The sequence below is a fragment of the Urocampus carinirostris genome, chromosome 2, assembly GCF_059441175.1.
Source record: "Urocampus carinirostris isolate Australia breed hairy pipefish chromosome 2, RoL_Ucar_1.0, whole genome shotgun sequence".
NCBI lineage: Eukaryota > Metazoa > Chordata > Actinopteri > Syngnathiformes > Syngnathidae > Urocampus > Urocampus carinirostris.
In genome coordinates, this window is record NC_142350.1 from 17,381,051 (window position 1) to 17,402,738 (window position 21,688).

Consider the following 21,688-nt stretch of genomic DNA (forward strand, 5'->3'; position numbering starts at 1 on the left):
CTACTCTAACGAGTCGGGGTTATCTGGGTCTACTTTGCAGTTAATGATCCTCCGCGGCTATCTGTCTTACACTTACCGTTAGCCATGCTAGCTGGGTTAGCGCCAGAGCCAAAACGCCCCTTCCCCCCTCGTTTTTTTGCATGCCCTATCAGTCGACTTAGCCTTGCGCTAATTGCCCCTTCATCACCACAAGGAGTAGAACGGACACTTAATCCTATTTTGCTCTTTTCCGCAGGGACCACGCGGTTACAAGGGCATCAACGGACCTGTAGGGATCCCGGGACCTCCTGTAAGAATCCATACGAGCACAGGTTTGTGGCTACAAAGGGGAAGTACGCGCAAGGGTGTAAGGTGACATTTTTCAACCAGGGCGAGGAGGGACCCCAGGGTGCACCGGGAGAAGCAGGAGACAAGGGAGATAAAGTAAGTGAAATAAATGGCCTGCTGATGTGTGATTTGAAAATACAGGAATACATTCTCTTAAAAAAAACCTTAATGTACTATTGTGCCAAAGCATTGTTCAGCCCATCTTCATGTACTCCTCCATACGTTTGTTTTTAATATACTCTCTGTCACTAACTGGACCAAACTCACAAGTAAAAATTACATATTAGCTAAAATCATCGGCCTACCAGCGCCTAACCTCTCAGACTTAAATAACAGGTCCATCATCCTACTAGCATACACAATACTCCAGGTTATCACTCACCCACTACATCAGTACCTTATCCCGCGACTTTCAGGCCACATATACAGCACAATAAGATTCCCTCGCCACCTAGGGAAAAGCCTGATTCCCTCTGTCATGACCCTTCTAAACAGCAAGGCCTGCTGATCCATTCAATCAGTCAACCCTAATTGTCCCACTGTCATATATGTTTTTCTTTCTGCTGTTTTTGTCATGCAATGCTGTTGTTTCACCCCAGTTACAGTTGGTGTGAGTGATTTTCTCTAAGGGGACCATTGAACAAATCTAAGCTAATCTAATCTATGTACAGAACTGACTAAAATTCTGAAGCCTGTACAATCAAAACTGCCTGAACACATGTGCTTGTTCTTAAGCTTTCCCATCCCTTGCGCACATGACAAAGAGATAAAGAGACCAAACATTGCTACTACTACATCAAATGCATGCCACAATAGTTCATCACGAAGGAGGGGTACACAATAGCTATAGGGCTGAGGGTTATCAGACGGATAACAGCCTAATATGACGTCAGTCTTCAGGGTAATAGGAAAAATATACATGATGATTAGTAAATTGCTGCCACACTAAAATACTTGATCAGCTAATACTACTTGTTAGAAAGATTCCAAGCATTTATGTCAGTTTTATGTAGTAGTAGCAACACTTGGTCTCCTCTATCACCTTGTCATGTGCGCAAGGGATGGGAAAGCTTAAGATCTGTCGCATGGCTCAGCATATGCACTGTACGGGCTTCTGAAGTTTAGTCCTTATATTGAGTTTTGAGAATGTTTATGCGTATATGTTAATGCCAATTTAATTAATATTGACTGCTGCGGTAGTTTAATTAGATTGACAGCGAGCGTCTTACTCTTGGCACAATTTGTTACTTTTCTGTATATATATATATATATATATATATATATATATATATATATATATATATATATATATATATATATATATATATATATATATATATATATATATATATATATATATATATATATATATATATATATATATATATATACTTTTTTAATGTAAGAAATGTAGTTTTTGGCTTAAAATCCCATGTAAAAAAGCAAAGTAGAGTTTCTTCCTAAAATTTGCGACTACTGCTTTTAAACAGGTATTCTCTGTAGTCTGTTTTTAGGAAGTTACAGTAGATTAACATTCGTCTGGTTTTTACCTGCAGGGCAGCCGCGGTATCCAGGGCCCACAGGGCGCGGTTGGCAAAAAAGGAGACAATGTGAGTTTTTCTTTTGTGTGTGCTTGGCTCGCTTTGAACGAGCTATGCCAATTGACGTCCGCTGGCATTTTCAGGGCCTGCCTGGAATCGACGGAAAAGACGGCACACCTGGAATTCCTGGACTCAAAGTAAAGCGCCGGACTGCTGTTTTTTCGTCAGGCATAGATATTCCTGTTCTCATTTCTGTGACTTTTGGCAGGGTGGGCCAGGCCAGGCCGGGATGCCAGGTCCACCAGGTCCTCAGGGAACAGCGGTGAGTGATTTGTGAAGACGGAGTCATACAATTCACTATTCGAGGACCGATCCTGCAATGTGTAGAAATACACGTTTAAATAAACACATACAAATGTATGCCCTTCAATACTATAATGAACAAATATCTTATACATAAAAAGCTCATCCAGTTTTACCCGTCCCCTTATTTATATAACATTTTGTTACGACAAAATAAATAACAATTTACACGACAAAATACATAACAAAATACGTGACGAACTGCATGACCAAACAGATGACAAAATACAACAAAAGAGACACACAACAACCTAACAACCTAACAACCTAACTAAATAAAAAGTGAGAAAATAAATTAACAAAATGAATTACAAAATACATCAAAAAATCCATGACCAAACATATGTCACAATACACAAGAACATACATGACAATAAATTAGCAAATTAATTACAAAATACATTAACAGATGCATGACAGAATACAAAATGAATACCTGACAAAATACACAACAAAAAATACTATACAAAAAAATAAAACAAATAAAAATAAATGACAAAATTCACACAATGACAAATTGCACGACAAAACATATGACACAATACATAACAAAATATATGAAATAATCAACAAATCACAAAATAAGTGACAAAATATATGACAAAGTACAACAAAACAAATACATGACAACATACATGACTTAATAAAAAAACGACAAAATAAAATACCAAATAAATTACTTTTAATTCTTGAACCAAAGCATCACAAAATACATGACAAAATACCTGTCAAAATACAGAATCAAACAATTAGAAATAAGATGACTATACAAAAAACTACATGAATAAATACATGACAAAATATATACACACACAATACACAAGGACATACATGACAAAATATATGAAAAAAAGAAACGCTTAGATAAATAAATGACAATATGAGTGACAAAATACACGACAAAACACACAAGAACAAACATGACAAAATACTTGAAAAAAATAAAAACTTTACAAGATACATGACAAATACACCACAAAATAAATAATGAGATAAATCAATGACAAAGTACATAACAAAATATATAGAAGCATACTTGACCAAGTAAATACCATCAGTAACAAATGAAAAAATAAAAAGCAGAATGTTTTATCTATTTATATGGGATGTATTTGTTGATATTTATTTATGTCTACATTTCTTTATAAATATGGCATTATCAGTCCTCAACAATCAACAGCCGTTGACACGCCGGCCACGTATTCGAATTGTTTCCTCCCTGGAAATCAACACGGCAGAATTTATATTCCGCTGCTTTGTTTTCCGGGCTCTCCTCCAGGTTGGCGGAGACCCCATGACCTAATTTGTTCTAGAATTGGAAGTACTTTGAGATAAACTTTAGTGACATACTGATTTATCGCAATAGAACCAGTCGCCCTTCACGTTCCGACTCGGGGGGTAATGGTACGCGGTAATGATAAGTTTCGCCGGGCGGTCTTTGCAACGCTGGTGATACAAACGGCATTGTGTAATAGTCCCATTTTTAGCACTGTGATGAGATGCACCAAAATATCTGTCGGAATCGCATTTGCCACAAATAGGAGAATCAGCGGAAAGACTAATAAGACGTACCGAACATTCTGGACTACTTTTTTGCAACATTTTAAAGACTGCAGCTTTAAACAGTTTCTTTGTTTGCTTGGGCACCGGGGGAAAAGGCGAGCTGCTTTTTTCCACAATGTGTTCCACATTATTCATATAATACATGGGTAGTCAAACTATGTGCACATGCGTCAAGCCTTTTTATCCGGCCAGGCAAATTATCAAAATACAATGACAATATATGTAACCGTAAATAAAGTTACTACAACTCTAAATACGTATTTTAGTGCCTAAAAAAGCCACCTTATACAAGACTTTTTCCCCATTCAAAAAAAAACACCGAAAAACTACTATTACAGTAATACTATAATAAATATATACTATAACCAAAATATTACGAGAGAAATACCACAAAAATGCTGCTACAGAAATTATAAGACAGAAATACTACTGTTATCAAAATACTATGGATATACTACAATAATTCTACCATGGAACTACTACAAAGATACTGCTATGAAAGAAGTACAAAAATAATACTGCAGAAATACTAAAGTAATACCACAAAAATAAATGTTTTTCACCAACAAATTATATCCTGAATTTATAATTCCCTAAATGCTAAAAGAAATACTACACATATACTACTAAAATTCTACTATGGAAATATCTTAAAAAGAAATATTTTTCACCAACCAATTATATCCAAAATGTATACACCCGAATAGAACGCTTCATTTATATGTCAGTATCATGGGTGTTATTAGCAATTTCAAGTCTCTGAAATTCCCTTTAATCCTCTGGTAACGATGACTAGTGAATGCAATTTGATCTGTTACCGCGGCAAAGAGACAACTTCCGACTTATGGCAAAAGAGAAATATAGGGCTCACATTTCACTTGGAAAAACATTCATTCGCGTTTTCTTTCAGCACAGTAACAAATATTCAGCATCCTAGTTGTCATCTTGAATGTTCACTTGATCCGAAAACAGGTTGCGGAAACAACTCGGAGCAGAACTGAAAAACGACACAGCTGAGATGACGTCAGGGGTGGGGCTTGTCAAGAGAAAAAAATGAGTTTTGTTCTTCAGTTCGAATATGCAGGTTTTATTCGAGTGTTCTCTGTCAATTACTGTTATTCCAGTTGAAATTTATTTTGTGTGGAAGCTACTGAAATCAAACATAAAAAAAAAACACCACGATATATTGGTACTGATTGAATACAATTGTTTTCTGCTTACAGGGATTACCAGGGAGTCCCGGTGCCAAAGGTGGCCCAGGAGTTAAAGTACTTTTTTTTTTCTCGATAAATTCACCAATTTCAGTTTTCCATGCATTTATGTTGCACTTTTCTTTTTCTTTTTTTTTCTAGGGAGAACCTGGACCTAGAGGCTTAGCCGGCTCCCCTGGTTCCTCTGGACCTATGGTGATACACTACACTACAGATCATGTTTTCATAATAAAAGGGATCAAAATGGATATGATAATTATAATAGTGATAATGCGGCCCAGGACACGTTGGAGAGACTATGTCTCTCGGCTGGCTTGGGAACGCCTCGGGGTCCCGTCGGATGAGCTGGAGGAGGTGGCTGGGGATAGGGACGTCTGGGCTTCCCTTTTAACGCTGCTGCCCCCGCGACCCGACCTCGGATAAGCGGAAGACAATGGATGGATGGATGGATGGATGGATGAATAGTGATAATAGTAATAATATGAAAATAATACATTAGAAATAGCATTAATGATGATGATCAAAAAAACAATAATGCTATGAAAAAATAGGAATACTAATAATTATAATGATGTGTAGTATCTTCATTTCGTTTAACCATTTGAAAACAAAATATGAGCAGGAAAAAAAATTGTGGACAAACATTCTTACACAACTAAAAGTCAAATAAAAATATTGCAAATAGAAAAAAAATAGTAAAATATCCATCCTTTCAATTAATGTAGTCATATGTCCATCCTAATGTGTCTTCTTTTATTTTTGGATGAGTTTGAATCATATTCATTATTATTTTTTTGTTATAATATACTTTAATAAATATTTTTTTTGTAAAATATGAATACAATCTAAAAACAAGAATACTGAGGATAAAATATAGTATAATATTGATAGCGCTTACTAAAATATTTATATTTCTGAATAGAATGGTCTTGTTTCAATTCCTGCTATTCGTGCTCACTATAATCATAGTTATTTTCTTATTTTATGTTGAAATGAAATGAAATGATCTGCATTTCCATAGCGCTTTTCAAGTCAATGACTTCCCAAAGCGCTTTACATTGTGCTTCACATTTCCCAATAGCGGCCGTGATCTGTGCAGCCATGTAAGGTGCTAACCTGCTTATTGGGGGTATTGGGGGTTCAGTGTCTTACCCAAGGACACTTCGGCATGTAACACGGACAAGCCGGGATTCGAACTGGGATCCCTTAATCCTAAAACGATCGCTCTACCTCCTGAGCTACCGCCGCCCCCACTTTAAGGAATATATTTTAGTAAAACCTGAAAGTAAAAAAAATGAAGATTACAATTTCAGGATATTATTACGTACATTATTTTAATAAAATAACATTTATGAATTTTAAGGATAACTAACCAATTGTAAAACTATTTTCTTATATTAATATTTTCGAACTAAATTTATTTTGTTTTATTGCTAATTTTGCTCATTATAGTTCTGTTTTCTAATTGTATAATATTTTTTAAGAAATATATTTGTGTCAAATATGAAAGCAAAAATAAGAAAACATTGCAAAAATTAATGTTATTTTCAGGATTAGGAATATATTAATATTTCAGAGTAAAATATTAATATTCCTCTTTAAATGGTATTGTTTTAATTGCTTCTAGTTTTGCTCATTATAATATTTATTTACAACATTATATACTTTAAAAATAATCTTATTAAAATAGAGAAGTAAAACAAAAAAAAGGCCTAAAATAATCCACATTTCATGATATAATTTTCTGTATTTTTACTTAAATAAAATAAAAATATAACATGTTATGACCGATATTTTTTTTGATTTTGATAAGTGGTTTGAATATGAAATTGTTATATATAGACCTATTCAAAAAAATGAAGTCGTCTGACTATTATGAGCTTTACACATACAGTAGTAATATTCTCCAGAAGTAATGACATAGATATAAATTACTCTTAAAATAGTTAACTACAAGATCATTTTTTTCAAGTTTATCAAACATGTCATGCAACATTTTGTATGCACTTTCTATTCCCTCTTTGAGAATGTTTTAATATTTTAATTTATTACACAAGTGATTTTATCGTTTCATAGACTTTGAATTGTCACTAGGGTGAGCCTGGAGTTCCCGGTGAGGCTGGTATGGCAGGAGTTCCTGGTCCGAAGGTAAAAATCAGATGAACGAAAAAAAATATTTAAAAAAAGTATATATATAAAGTACAGATTTCAGTCAATATCTTGTGCACGATTACAGGGTGACAGAGGTCAGCGAGGCGCATCGGGTCCGATAGGAATAGTTGGAAAGCCCGTAAGTTGCATGTTTAGGATATGATAGAATACATCTTATCGTCAATGTAACAGGTAAAATGCACAGATATGTATATGTATACAGATATATATATGGCATGACATGATTTGAATATTTGATAGATGTTTTATATGTGATTGACAGGGTGGCAAAGGAGAGAGGGGGCCAATGGGAGTTCCCGGCGCTCAGGGCTTAAGTGGAACCAAAGGCGACAAGGTGGGTTGAGGACCGTATGTAGATTGATACAGCCCCTTAGGGGGCAGTGTTTACCCGTGAGTGAAGCCATAAATCTGGATGAAATGAGGTGCCATTAATCACCTCAACATCCTCATTGTCCTTGTCTTATTGGTCAGGTCACATCTTCTTACCTTGTCTCACTGCATCAGGCTAGAATCGATAGCCCCATTTAAGAGTACATGCATTCAAATCTATAAATGTGTCACATTGCAGGGATTCCAAGGAAAAGGAGGCTCAAAGGGAGATATCGTAAGTATATATGTATATTTTTCCTCCCTATGATGGTTATGGGGGAAATAAACTTACCTCCCAGCACGTATAATTCATCAGTGCGTCTTGTTTTTAAATACAGGGTGACCCAGGTGTCGAGGGCTTGGAGGGCGAGAAAGGTGAAAAGGTGAGTAAATGATCAGAATTCAAGCCAAAAACAAGAGAAATAAAGAAACAAATAAAGGGACACTGTGTTTTATTTAACTATTAGATGTTGCTGTACTGTGTAGTGCAACCAAAAGGAAGTGAAAGGAAGGAAGAACACAAACTTAGAAGACTCAAAGTGACCAAAAATGCCTGGCCTCAAACATCTTCTCATTTTTGAGCCCAGTCTTTCACAAGGTTTTTGGTTTTTTGGGGGTAACCGTTGGCAGCAAGATGGTTGACACTCATGTCAGATCCCTCTAAAAGAGCCTAATTTTAAGTCAAATAAACACAAATATTGCGACCTGCGAGTATTTAAAAAAACCTTTACATGGTAGTACACGTCATTTAAAATTAGAATTCTTTTTTAAAATAATAATAACTTTTTTATCCACTAGGAGGTGCTAAATAATATACTGTCCCTTAAAATAAAGGATGCATTTATTGATATCACTCATCAAAATCAACTATTCTAGTTTCCGCTGCGCTTCTAATGGTGCTCCATTGATGAGTCCTGTGTGTTTGGTAGAGGTGCTTGTATATGGCTTGCCAGGAGCATAGAATTACACTATATATGGACGTATACAACTATATCATTCTCTGTATACATATATTCAGGGATAGAATTGTGCTTTTAGGAGGTGTATTGTCGCTGACTGGTTAGCCCACCGACCTTACACTTCAGAGGTTCAAGGTTCAATTTTAGCTACCGGGAGGTTCCTGTATGGAGTTCACATGTTCTACCTGTGCCTGAGTGGGTTTTCTCAGGTCCCTAGATGTTCCTTTCGCGTCCCAAAAAACACACATGGCATGTTGTCACAAAGTATTTAATGTAATCGAATTGTCTTGTCGTTATTGTCATTGATATCAACCGAGTGAATCATTGTGTGCAACAAGACCGAACATGGCGCTATAGGGTAAATATGAAATACTTCAAAGAGAAAAAAAAGAGAAAAGGTTGAAGAAAAAAGGAAGAATAAATAAGATGAATCATTTACAACGTAGTGCTTAGGGACTGGCCCAAGTTTAATAACACAATACAATAGTGCAATAAAGAGTAGTGCAATAAAATTCAGCAGCAACAAAAAATCCTAAATAAATTGCAAGTATATATTTTTACAGTTTTGTGTGCTTGTTTAGGGTGGTGATGGTGTCAATATGTGTTTTCTGTGTCTATGACGACCTAAGGGGTGGGATTTGGTATCGTCTTCATAAAAAAATTGTTTAAACTTATGCAATTTAAACTATTCTTCATTAATTTTGTCCACTGGAGGGCACAATTATGTCCTAATGTAGTGGTCTCCAATGAGGTGCCCATGTACTTGAAGAGCATGCGAACAGTTTCTGAAAACAGCTCACCAGTGATGGGTCATAGTGATTTTTTTTTAAGGAATTCAGTTTTTTAACTGACACATTGTTTTAATGGTTGAATTCTAATAACTACAACCTGGTAACAACATAGAAACGGCATACTAAAAACAACTCAAGTTGTTATTTTACAAATGTTTTCGCCAACGGTAACTAATAGTAGCTTCTAGCTTCAATTGGTTGTTGACTCCGGTCCTATTGGAACAATTATGTTGCTCATTTCAAGTTACTCTACTTAAACGTTCTTACTTGCTGATTCCATATTCTGGCTTGTGTCAAGATTGCAGTGTCTTTCAAGCAATGCTACACGTACAAGTACATGCATTTTTAGACCGGCTCAAATAAATTTGATTTTTTTTTTTTTCAGTTTTGGGTTGGTGTTCGGACTGTACTTGAAACAGCCCTTTTCTTACTTGACTCATTTTCATGTTACACTAACACAATCTCGGGTGACAAGCACACACGAAACTCTCCAACCTCCTCCTTCCTCCTGAATTTTAGAACATGTTTTCTAAAAGTAGGATAAAAGCAGATAGGAGCAGTGGAAAAAAAATGATGAGGGCTCTTTGAACTCAGTTGGGTAAATTTAACACATACTTAATAGTGAATTTATTCTACTCGTAGCATTTTAATGACACTTCGAATGACACACCCCGCCTTTAATAATACGTTATATACTTTTTTACACACACATTTTAATTAAAATCTTCCTTTGTCTTTTGTAGGGTTTGTCAGGAGAACCTGGACCTAAAGGACAGGTGAACTTTGAGTTGTTTTTACTTTGTACATTAAATATATAAATTTAACTCACCAAACTTTGGGTCTTTTCATACAGCAAGGTATACGGGGTGAATCCGGGCACAACGGTCCCACTGGAGATCCTGGAAAACCAGGGGACCAGGGACCTGCTGGACTTCCCGGTCCCAGAGGACTTAACGGAGTGCGGGGTGTGCCTGGCATGCCGGGCATCCAGGGTTCACCGGTAAATCAGTTTTATTTCAATCACCAAAGATTATAAGATCTGAGGAAACATCTTCATCTTCTTCTCCTCAGGGACGCGATTCATCTGATCAGCATATTATTGAAGTAGTGCTAAAGATGTTGCAAGGTGAGAGTTGATAGATTTTCTTTAAATGCATCGTATTTTCCAGACTATCCGTGCACCTAAAAACCCTAATTAAGCCAGAAATTCAAACGGGTGCCTTATTGCAGGAGAAGGCAGTGGAAAAAATGGTATTGCATTTAGAATTTATAGTTCGTTATTATATGTAATTACGAGTTCATACGATGCAAAGTTTTGGGGTTTTTTTGTACCGTATTTATGCATTGCTTGATCAATGGATAAACTTCGCTGACCAAACTCACTGTATTATATACTGAATACTGTATTCAATGGGACTCAAACCCAAGTAATGGCAGTGACGATGCTGACACCTGACCATTAGACCACCGGGTGAAGATATGGTTAGGCTTTGGAGTTGAATTCATTATCACCCTATTTTTACTTGCGGTGCCAGAAACGCTTTTGCCTAATTCATTCTTATAGGCTAAACTATCTTTCCTCTTCTTCACCAACAAAGTGCAAAACTTGCCGTACTATAAGGTCACCTAAAAATCTAAGTTTGGCCAGCAATTTGAATTAACCTGGTGCGCCCTATATACCATAGAATACGGTGGATACAATTGGAAATGCATTAGACATGGATTAACATATAAGGTTTGAGAGAATACTACTATATTTTCACAATGAATGATCATCGCTAAATATCACTGACCTACATCACAAGGCTTTGTATTCAACGGGAATCAAACCCAGTTTACCACTACTTCACCAGTGGTACAGATGACATAAAAAAAGGCATTATTATCTCGTTAGCACACTATTTTTTGTCTCTTAATGACTACAAATAACAGGTGTTGCGACACATCAGTTGGGTTGAGCGAGGGGGCTGGGAATCCCCTCCTCTGTATCATTCTCTTAGAAAGAGGCAAAAATGAAAGTGTGTTCTTGACTCTAGCCACCTCCCACTAGGGCTGGATATGTCTCCGGTATATACATATACATGACACTATTTTTATTGGGCCTGAAACACTGATTTGCATATTGCATTCTGATAGTTTAAATAGTCACTTCACTTTTTCACCTACGGATATTAAGAAAATGGAGAAAACAACCTTCGCAAAATACTGTACAAGCTCTTTTGGGTACGTATACATATTAACCCGTGTAGATAAAGAAGTAGAGAGACTCTTAAACCTACCAGAATACATTGTGCAAATCAGTGATTCTAGCATGATAAATAAAATAGAGTGATATAAACACTACTGCTTTTTCAATGTCATCTGTACCGCTAGTGGTCTAGTGGTAAAGTAACAGCACGTTTCGTCACGACTACTTAGGGGGAATTCAGTTATAGACACTTATCAACTGTTTATCTTTTGCATCAAAATATAGTGTAAACATATAAAGATACCAAAGGTTAGACGTGAATACGTCAGCAATTATAGGTATGTGTTACCATACAGTACAAGGTTTTACGATACCGTTCTAGTGCGATGATGGATTAATCGATAAACTTCACTAACAGAAAATTGCAAAGCAGTGTATGCAACAAGAACAGAACTGAGTAGTGGCGTTAAAATCCCCTAGGCCATACCACCAATGGAACAGGTGACACATGGTAAGGCATTAGAGATTATTTTATAATCACACTTGCTGCCTAAAGCATTTATTTGCATAGTGCGTTCTGTTGAATCAAACTGTCTCTCCAGTTTTTTACCACAGAATGTTAGAACATGGAAAAAACAAAGTCGTTCCACAAAATACCAGACAGGCTTTTGAACCGCATGTAATCGAAGAACAAGTAAAAAAGTAGAAACACTATGTAAATCTGGCACCATAATAATGTGGACAAATTCTACACATTCTCCCGGTTCCTGTAACCATCAAGGGAGAATGTGTAGAATTTGTCCAGACCTACAAATACCTGGGTGTGCAGCTGGACAACAAACTGGACTGGACTGCCAACACAGAAGCTCTATGTAGGAAAGGGCAAAGCCGACTTTACTTCCTCGGAAGGCTGGCCTCCTTCAACATCTGCAAAAAGCTCCTGAAAATATTCTATGAGACAGTAGTGGCAAGCGCCCTCTTCTATGCGGCAGCGTGTTGGGGAGGCAGCGTCAAGAAGAAGGATGCCTCTCGTCTCAATAAACTGGCTAGGAAAGCGAGCTCTGTTGTGGGCAAAGAGCTGGACAGCCTAACAACAGTAGCTGAGAGACGAGCACTGAAAAAGCTGAGGTCAATCATGGACAATCCATCGCATCCACTACACAGCATTATCTCCAGACAGAAGAGCAGTTTCAGCGACAGACTGCTGTCACTGTCTTGTACTACGGACAGACTGAAGAGATCTTTTCTTCCTCATGCCATGAGGCTCTTTAACTCCACCCGGCAGAGTAAAGGCCCACATTAAACCACACCACCTACATTGGATATTACCGAATCTTACTGCAATATGTATTCTGTGTAGCACTATTTAGTTACTGTATATAACACGCTACAGTGGGCATTTGCACGTCACACTGTATTCTTTTGGCTTTATTATAGTACTGTTCTCAGCTCAGGGATGCTGCTGGAAATGTGAATTTCCCTTAGGGGATGAATAAAGTATCTATCTATCTATCTATCTATCTATCTATCTATCTATCTATCTATCTATCTATCTATCTATCTATCTATCTATCTATCTATCTATCTATCTATCTATCTATCTATCTATCTATCTATCTATCTATCTATCTATCTATCTATCTATCTATCTATCTATCTATCTATCTATCTATCTATCTATCTATCTATCTATCTATCTATCTATCTATCTATCTATCTATCTATCTATCTATCTATCTATCTATCTATCTATCTATCTATCTGATGAAGAGATAACTTCTAATTGCCTTTTCTATTTCATCTGTACCACTAGTGGTCTAGTGGGAAAGTGACAACACTCTCTCCATCACTACTTGGGATCCATTTTGTTTACATACTATATTTTGCGGTTTTAGTCAAAGACACTTATTGACTATTCAATATTTGCATAATATATTCTGTAAACGTAAAACGAGACCATATCGTATATGTGAATACACACAGTAGCTCAAAATGTGCTCTCAATTACATGGGCTTAATAGTCTCGTGTGCCTGGTTTAAGAAAAATATATGACCAACGACTAGTCTTTGGTGTTGCGCCTCATATTTAGGTGTGCTTTATATTGCAGAAAATACGATAATCAAAATAATTGTGTTTTATTGCGGGTGTTATATTTAGAAAGGTTGGCAGTACTGGCCGTGAGTGCCAAGAGGGCTGCACTTGGAGGAGCTGGCGTAATGGGACCCCCAGGCCCCCCTGGACCTCCAGGATCACCTGGTCCCCAGGGAACACATGGCATACCCGGTTCTAGGGGCATTCCCGGCATGATTGGCGCTCCAGGCCAGATTGGAAATACGGGACTCAAAGGTACTAATCTTGATAATTGAATTACAGGATTATTTTCTGGGTACCACAATTTCTGTTCTTATCACTCCCAGGGAAGAGAGGGGCTAAGGGTGAAAGAGGAGATCCTGGTAAACCCCATCAAGGACCACCGGGACCCCCAGGAATTCAAGGCAAGTCGAGGTCACCTGATAGAGATTACGATTGACTGTCGGATATAAAACCGTTATTTATTTTTGGGAAGGGAAGGGGGGGGGTTCTCCTACCACAGGAGAATCTACTTCAAGGCTTTTTTAAAAGCATCATTAACTGCAGACATTCAACAGATGCTCTTGAGTGATATTGTAGTAGGATGTGCAGAATCTAATTTCAACGGCAGAGAACACAATCATGCCCATGACAAACCTATACATATATGCATTTCAGTAGCATTTTTGTAGTTTTTCAATAGTATTACTGTAGAAGTAGATTTGCAATTATTTCGTCAAATTTCTGCAGTATTGTTTTACCATTTCTGTGATAGCATGTCTATAGCATTTTTGTAGTATTGCTGAAGTATGTGTGTAGTATTTTTGCAGTTAGTATTCCTGTAGTAGTATTTTGTAGTAACACTGCAGGATTTTTTTGTAGTAATATTACCGTAGTCGTATTTTTGTAGTTTTTCTCTAGTAGTATTTTGGTAGTCATATTTCTTTACAATTTTTTCCCTTTCAGAATAATAATTAAATCATTGTAATTTCTAATTCGTAATTAGTTTTGTAGTTTTTAGGTAGCATGTTCGTCGTATTTCTATAGTATTACTGAAGTAGTGTTTTTGTTTTATTATATAGAATACTTGTAGTATTTCTGCAGTAATTTTGTTGTCTTACTGTTGTAGTATTACTGTTGTAAATCTATTTTTTTCTTTTCAGATATATATTAAATAATAATAGCTAATAACTTTATAGTAAGGTTTGGAGTATTTCTGTAGCATTTTGTAATATTTCTGTAGTAGTATTTTGAAGGGTTTTGGAGTATGTATGTATTAAGTTTGTAGTATCCCTACAGTATTTCAAAGTAGCATATCTGTATTATTACTGTTTTAGTATTTCTTAGTATTATTTTGCAGTATTTATATACTGTAGTATGTTGCTCTATTTCTTTATTAGTATTATTCCTTCAGTACGTTTGTAATATTTCAGTATTCCTGTAGGAGTATTTTGGTAGTATTACTTCAGGCGTATTTCCGAAGTATTTACTTTTTCTTTACAGAATTATAATTTATTATAGGTAATAATTTGATATCAGTTTTGTAGTGTTTTTGTAGGCTTTGTGTTGTTGTTCTGTAGTCGTATTTCTCTAGTAGTATATTTGTAGTATCATACCTGTCAACCTCCACGGCTCCATGCCCGAACAAACTGTCGTATTGCCCCGTACAAATCACAAAATAATCGTACACCATATTATTTTTTTCGGAATGATGCATGATTGGAGATCCCCAGGCGGCAGAAGCATGCCCACAGTAGCAACAAACAGCTCGCTTCGTTTGAACGATACCGAGATAGAGGCTTCCACAGCGAACTCCTCTGACTTGATTGATTTGCCGTTTTGTGATAGTCAGTGTATACCGGATGGTACCCATCATTGACAAATTTGCGTTTTTCCGCACATATTTCCTTGTACGTCGTACTCGTCTTAAAATGCATAAAAAACGTACTTTGTATGGCAAAAGCGTACAGGTTGACAGTTATGTAGTATTAATGTAGTATTTTTTTCTGTAGTAGTTACACAAAGGGAACCATGGGGACACAGCTGGTATAAAAAACCTTGTTTTAAATGAGTAGCTCTTTTTTACCATTACCTATAATGTCTTGCTGTCTCCCGTTTCGTCTGGAGGGACGAAAGCATGACCAACATGGGTGCCGAGGTTCTTAACTTGTTTGGGCATCTGGGTTGGCCATTGTTAAATGTTTTGTGTTTTGTTTGTTTTTTTGCTACTTTTATCCTTTGTTTTTGTTTTTGTGTATGTGTTTGTTTTGCTGTCGGTCACCCCTCTTGAGGGATATGATCGGGGTAGGTATGTAGGTATGTAGGTAGCTAGGTAGGTAGAGATTTGAATTCCTTCCCCTCCCAAAGTCACTTAAGAGTGTTGAGGCTCATTTTGATCGCCATTTTTGTCCTTAATAAAGGTTTCAAAACAAAGTGCAAGAAAAGTTATTTTGTAAAAAGGCCACAAAATACTGCAAACGGAGATACCAACATATTTATCTTCAGTGCAGACGGCCCTGATGTTAACACAATAAATCTGCGCTTGGTGCTTTCCTAGAAGCTTTTAGGTAAAACGTTTGTTTCGGGTTAAAGTGGCTTTTTATCATAAGGGTTCGCAACAATGAATATATATTGTTTAATGAGTTTCCATATAGATAGATAGATAGACCTATAATGTTATAATATATTGTACAACGGGCAGCATGTGGCCAGCAGGCCGTAGTTTGCCCTCCCTTGTTTTATATGTGGGTTCAGGAGAATACCAGTTACTGTAAAACGTATTATTCCTTTTTTATACATGCATTTAATGACCCTCAGTGGGATTTTTTTTCCAATTATTTTGTGGTATAAATCTTCCTGTATAAATTGTTTTTATTAGGGTTCTTAGTTCCACTAGAACTTGAGTCAAACCTGACCCCAAATCAAACACACTCAGAAAAAACAATAACCCACTATAAAGCACTGTGTATCATACTCACCAGTGCATGACACAATTCTACGACAGGACCCTTTACACATTTTATTCCCAAGACTCCCAGGTTAGAAATGTTCAATGAACAACTACCGTAAAACCACTTATATAACGCACTCCTGTGTATAACATGCAGATATCCATGACACAACCCTTCAAAATATCCCTTTTTACCCCAGTTTAATAGAAACACTAAATTAAAAGTTCTCATTTAGTTTGAGGAAAATGCCAAATCGTCATCAAATCCCATGTGTAGTTAAAGGCACACATAACAAGGGAGGGCACACATAACAAGCTCCCCTATGATTAACACAACTCTTCAAAATAACCTTAGAAATGTTTTATTCTCCAGACTCCTAGATTAAAAGTGTTCAATGACCAATTACAGTAAAAAAATAAACTTCATAACATGCTCCCTATTGATAACGCAAACTTAAGGATTAACCTTAAAAATCGATAGTTTTCTGTGTTTGAGTTCAAGGTGCACCCCAAATTAGAAAAGCCCAATTTCAGAAAAAAACAAATACTGTACTGTTGATGTGTGTATTTGACCCAACCATGTATAACATGCATTCGTACATAATGAAACAGACATTTTCCTTTAAAAAACGTCTTTCTCTAGATTTTTTCTTACAGTGTTTAACATATTATAGAGTGTTTATGTTATGATAATGGGTCAAAATGCAGACGGACACGTTACGTTGACAGTCTTTAATGGGGACAAGGTAAGTAAAAAAAAGGCACTCTGAAGATGAAAAGGACCATAATAATGGGTAACAAAAACACAATCTGAAAAAATGCAAGGCTGGAAAATTACAAATCTTACAAATCATAAAGAAGGCATTGAGGTTTTTTTTTTGGGTGAGGGCGGTGTGGACAGGTACGAACTTCAGCGATCCAATGCTGAGGATCTGCCCAGGCTGTGCCGATTCAGGTAATCAGTCCCTTGGCACCCTCTGACAGGCGTTGGCGTAGTAGGATCTCACGCAAGAAGTTTCAGGAAAATACCAAATTATTGTCAAGATGATACTCTAGGTGGCACGGAAGCACAGTGCAGAAATACAGATTAAGCCAGCTAAATATTAAAGTCAGGTAGCAAGACAACACTCATGATCCAAGAGGAGGCGAGAGGTTAGTGTTCAAGTAAACCCAAGCAGCGAAGGTGACCATCCAAAAGTTCATCAGGTGGCACTCGTGATCCAGAAGGGCTGAAAAAAGGATGCGAGGGACATCTCGAGGAGACCATTAGGTAGCAAGGAACAAAGGGGATAACGTACTAATAAATGGACGAGTTGTGATAGGAAGAAACACCGTGGGGAAATCAAAACAAATGACTACAGCAGTGAGGAGGAAAATTAAACATGGAAGTGACTGGCCAAAAAGGTAAGCTCGGGAGAGAGGAAAGGGAGAGTTAGAGGACACTAAGTGCAGGATAGTGACAATTAACATGTATAACACAATCCTGTGTTCTCTCCGTACGATTGTCTTGAGTATGATTAATTCCATATCTCCCTCCTATTCCATTTCCAACTGGTAACGTATTAATACTTGGTTGCTTTCTGTACAGGTCCCCCAGGCGTCGACGGAGTAGCTCGGAATGGCAGGCCGGGTGAACGAGGCCCCCAGGGAGTGGCGGGTGAGGCCGGTCGTCCGGGTAAGGCGGGTCCAACGGGGCTCCCTGGCTACTGTGAGGCCGCAATGTGCCTGGCAGCATCAGCATACACCTCACCGAGGCTGCAGGAGGCGGGGACCATCAAAGGACCCAATATTTAGTCCCACCACCTGGTTCAACCAATCATGACAGCGGGGAGGGGGAGAAGGACAGAGAGCACTCTTCTCACATGAACATTATGACTCCCAGCCCCTCCCTTCCATATGAGATGATGGGATTAATTCAGTAAAATCTGGACTATAGAGCACACCTGATTAAAACACACATGTGCAAATTTAGGAGAAAAATCTCTATTTTGGCTTTGTACGAGACGCATCGGATATGAAGCCACTGGCTTAAACGGCCATGAAAATGAACTCATACATATCTGTTTCTTATATTTGAAATAAATAAGTAGTGTTACAGATTGTGCTGCAATTAAGATACTCATTTGCGATTTCTTAACCGTGGCACTATGTGTTACTTTTTCTTGACATTTCCCCGCTGATTCTGCTATGGGGACAGTTGATGTCTCATTCATCTGCGTCAGTAATGTGATGACGAAACATTTGGTTACCGAAGGGAGTAACAGTAACCTGCGCCGTTTACTGGCACTTCATTGAATTTTACATTCAGAGCACTGGGCAGAAATTGGGATGCTTTGTTTTAATAAACACTCGGATTCCCCTGATCCAAAATAGTTCTATGTCAACTGCTCGGCACTTGACAAGGCAACCACATATTCAAAGCCACAGTGTTTAAAATGAAGCGAAAAAGTAGCAGCTTGTATAATTTAATTTTATATATATATAATTTCTTTGTATTCTTAGTAAAACCTCCATAATATGTGTTACAACAAATTGGCTGGCTCTTTTCTTTGGATCCTTTCAACATTACCCACTTTCTGCCCAAGTCTCATTTCACAAGCTAACGACTACTTTATCTCTCGCTCTTGTTGCCCGGCAACAGCATTTCCCGACGGGCACTCCCATCTCCCACAATGCAGTGCTGTAAATCTTTGTAAATGTGTGTTGATTATTATGTAGCGGTACAAAAAAAAAAAAAAAAAAGTAACGGCCTTATGATATGTGCCAGCATTTGGAAAATAATTCTTGTCCTGGTGTCCTTCGGTCAGTTGTCCAGTGGGTTGATTTTCATTAACAGAAGTTATTTATTGTTGATATAATCCAATGTTTATCTCATGGCTGTGCTAGTAAATCCAAACCAATAAAAAGGAACCTTTTGTAAAATGCAATGTTATTTTTCTTATTATGTAAAAAAACTTGCTCTCCTTTAGCTGTTTATATCAATGATGCCAATTTGGTATAAGCACTAGTACATGATGTAATATATACAAATAATACACACCAATTGCACAAAAATACTGCAATAACCATAACAATGCTTGCTCTGCATTTCTTGAAATCTCAAATGATTTATCAAAACAACATACGGAAGACATGTAACTTCAAGCAACATATACACAGTAAGAACATACAAAGTATGGCAATTTTTCAAGGTTTGTTTTCTTTCCCAGTGGTATAAACAACTCAGAATACCCAAGAAAAACGGCATATTTCGTAAGTCTTGAATTCAAAAGCATTTGCTTTGATTTAAGGTGAAAATAAAGCAAGCTCACTTTTGCATCATGATTGCAATTCTTCACTTGAATGAACAGTATTTTCCCAAAGAGTTTGAAGGCAGTAAAGTTTAACAAAAAAAGGGAACAAAATTAAAGAAAGGGGCAAAAAGGTGGTCCCTGTGCGTCCCGGTACTCCCCAAGGACAAAATGAAGCACCAATATTGGGTCATCGTGTTGTTCAAGGTAACAATCAGATCTGTAAACCCTTTTAAATATAACTTCATGAAGGAGAATTTCAAATATATTTCACTGTCCTTTGGTTTGTTTTAAGGCAGATGTGTCAAACATACGGCCCACAGTCGGGATCTGGATGATTTGATCTGGCTTTAAATACATTTCGAAGTATTTCAAAAAAGAAGCGAGTCCGTAGTTTATTTATATCAAATGTTATGATATTTTTAAATTAAGTAATGAATGAAATAAACCAAATGCTCTCTTTGGCCCCTAAAGGACAGTGTTCAGTTTTTATAGCATAATGAATTGGTACAGGTGTAAAACTATCAGTTCAAATGTTAAAATAAACCAGTGAACACATTAGATGGCAAGCAATATTTTTTCTTGTTTGTGAATAAATGGGTTGTGTTTAGAATATATGTTTTAGAATATTCCAAGTTTATAATGTGTAAGGGTAGGTTACTATTATATGTAAAGCATAATTTTGAAAAATGACAATGCTCAAAGTTTGGAGTTGACATTCTTTGACTGATCCTCCCTGCTTTAGAACAGGAAGTCTGGATCCAGGCCGCAGGGACCAAACTGAGTTTGACATCCCTGATTTAAGGAGTAGAAAAAGCAAAATAAGTGACCCAAAAAAAAAAAAAAAAATTATAATTAAAATCCACTCATGTTTTTGGTCCTCTTGAATTGCCCTACCTGTCCTTGAACTTCCCCAATGACTTATTTACCAAGGGCCCTTGACATTGGGGCCCTTGGGGCTATATTCTACTTGATGGCTCATGCAGTCCGAAGGGTTACACCGGCCGTCGATTCCCTTGTTACCGGCTGGTCCGGGCGGACCAGGGATTCCGGGAACTCCTTGTTGGCCGACTGGACCCGGGGGTCCCATCTTACCATAGCCCGGGGACCCCGGGACACCTGTAGGATTAAAAAAAGGTGATCATATTTCCCAAACTCTAAGTCACACAGTTTTATAAGGCGCACCCCCCCAAGATATAGTTTGCCATATATGTTTCATACATGAGGCGCACAGACGCTCCATTGAATTGAGAATACAGTAAGAACTACAGTGTGTATTCCTGTATAATCGTTGGGCTCTTTACACACTTACGTTACATATTGTTATAATTATTGATCACTAGATGCGCGTCAATGATTAAAACTGTTAAATATCATGAACAACGGTAATCAAACCTGGGTTGCAGCAATGAAAATGCTAGAACTTTATTATTACACCACCAGTGGTACCAATGACAAATAAATATTAGAGCTTCTCTCGTTGTCACCCTATTTTTACTAAAGGTGCCGGAAACACCGATTTGCATAGTGCATTTTGTTCTGCTCTCGGATAAGTTAAACAATTTCTCCATTTCTCCACATGTACGTCAATTATGTTGCGGTTGAATATGTATACGTACGTAAAAATAAGGGTTGTATTGCATTTGTGTATGTTATCTGTACTGCTGGTGGTTTAATGGTAAAATGTCGACACTTTGCTCGCCATGACCTGCCTTTGAATCCTGTTGCATTCAATGTATTGTGATTTGGATTGGCAAATCAGTAGTATACCTTAAAATCTTGTGTAGTGAAGCACATCTATAAATACGGTATGCACTTCCAATCTTATCAACCGTAGTCTTTGGTATATAAGGAACACTAGGTTATAAGGCATATTTTAAAATGTCTGACCAA

At 37.2% G+C, this 21,688-nt stretch overlaps 2 protein-coding genes across 12 annotated transcripts in view; one reads left to right on the forward strand and one right to left on the reverse strand.

Moving 5' to 3' along the window:
• The window catches only part of col9a2 (procollagen, type IX, alpha 2), a 36,188-nt gene extending 16,756 nt beyond the window's left edge, over positions 1–19,432 (forward strand). Inside the window, exons 15-32 of the mRNA XM_088329149.1 lie at positions 236–289; positions 370–423; positions 1,884–1,937; positions 2,012–2,065; positions 2,137–2,190; positions 5,018–5,062; positions 5,147–5,200; positions 7,100–7,153; positions 7,242–7,295; positions 7,440–7,511; positions 7,746–7,781; positions 7,885–7,929; positions 10,040–10,072; positions 10,150–10,296; positions 10,368–10,422; positions 13,643–13,831; positions 13,903–13,980; positions 18,094–19,432. Of these exons, the coding sequence (XP_088185275.1) occupies positions 236–289; positions 370–423; positions 1,884–1,937; positions 2,012–2,065; positions 2,137–2,190; positions 5,018–5,062; positions 5,147–5,200; positions 7,100–7,153; positions 7,242–7,295; positions 7,440–7,511; positions 7,746–7,781; positions 7,885–7,929; positions 10,040–10,072; positions 10,150–10,296; positions 10,368–10,422; positions 13,643–13,831; positions 13,903–13,980; positions 18,094–18,299 (1,338 nt within the window). The 3' untranslated portion in view covers positions 18,300–19,432. The remainder of the gene's footprint in view (positions 1–235; positions 290–369; positions 424–1,883; positions 1,938–2,011; positions 2,066–2,136; positions 2,191–5,017; positions 5,063–5,146; positions 5,201–7,099; positions 7,154–7,241; positions 7,296–7,439; positions 7,512–7,745; positions 7,782–7,884; positions 7,930–10,039; positions 10,073–10,149; positions 10,297–10,367; positions 10,423–13,642; positions 13,832–13,902; positions 13,981–18,093) is intronic.
• A 127-nt stretch (positions 19,433–19,559) lies between these two features.
• Positions 19,560–21,688, reverse strand: part of col16a1 (collagen, type XVI, alpha 1) — an 83,822-nt gene continuing 81,693 nt past the window's right edge. For 10 of the 11 annotated variants that reach the window (XM_088329147.1, XM_088329146.1, XM_088329143.1 and 7 more), the window contains one exon: positions 19,560–20,914. In XM_088329147.1, the coding sequence (XP_088185273.1) occupies positions 20,721–20,914 (194 nt within the window). In that variant the 3' untranslated portion in view covers positions 19,560–20,720. The remainder of the gene's footprint in view (positions 20,915–21,688) is intronic. The other variant, XM_088329138.1, reaches the window with a different exon arrangement.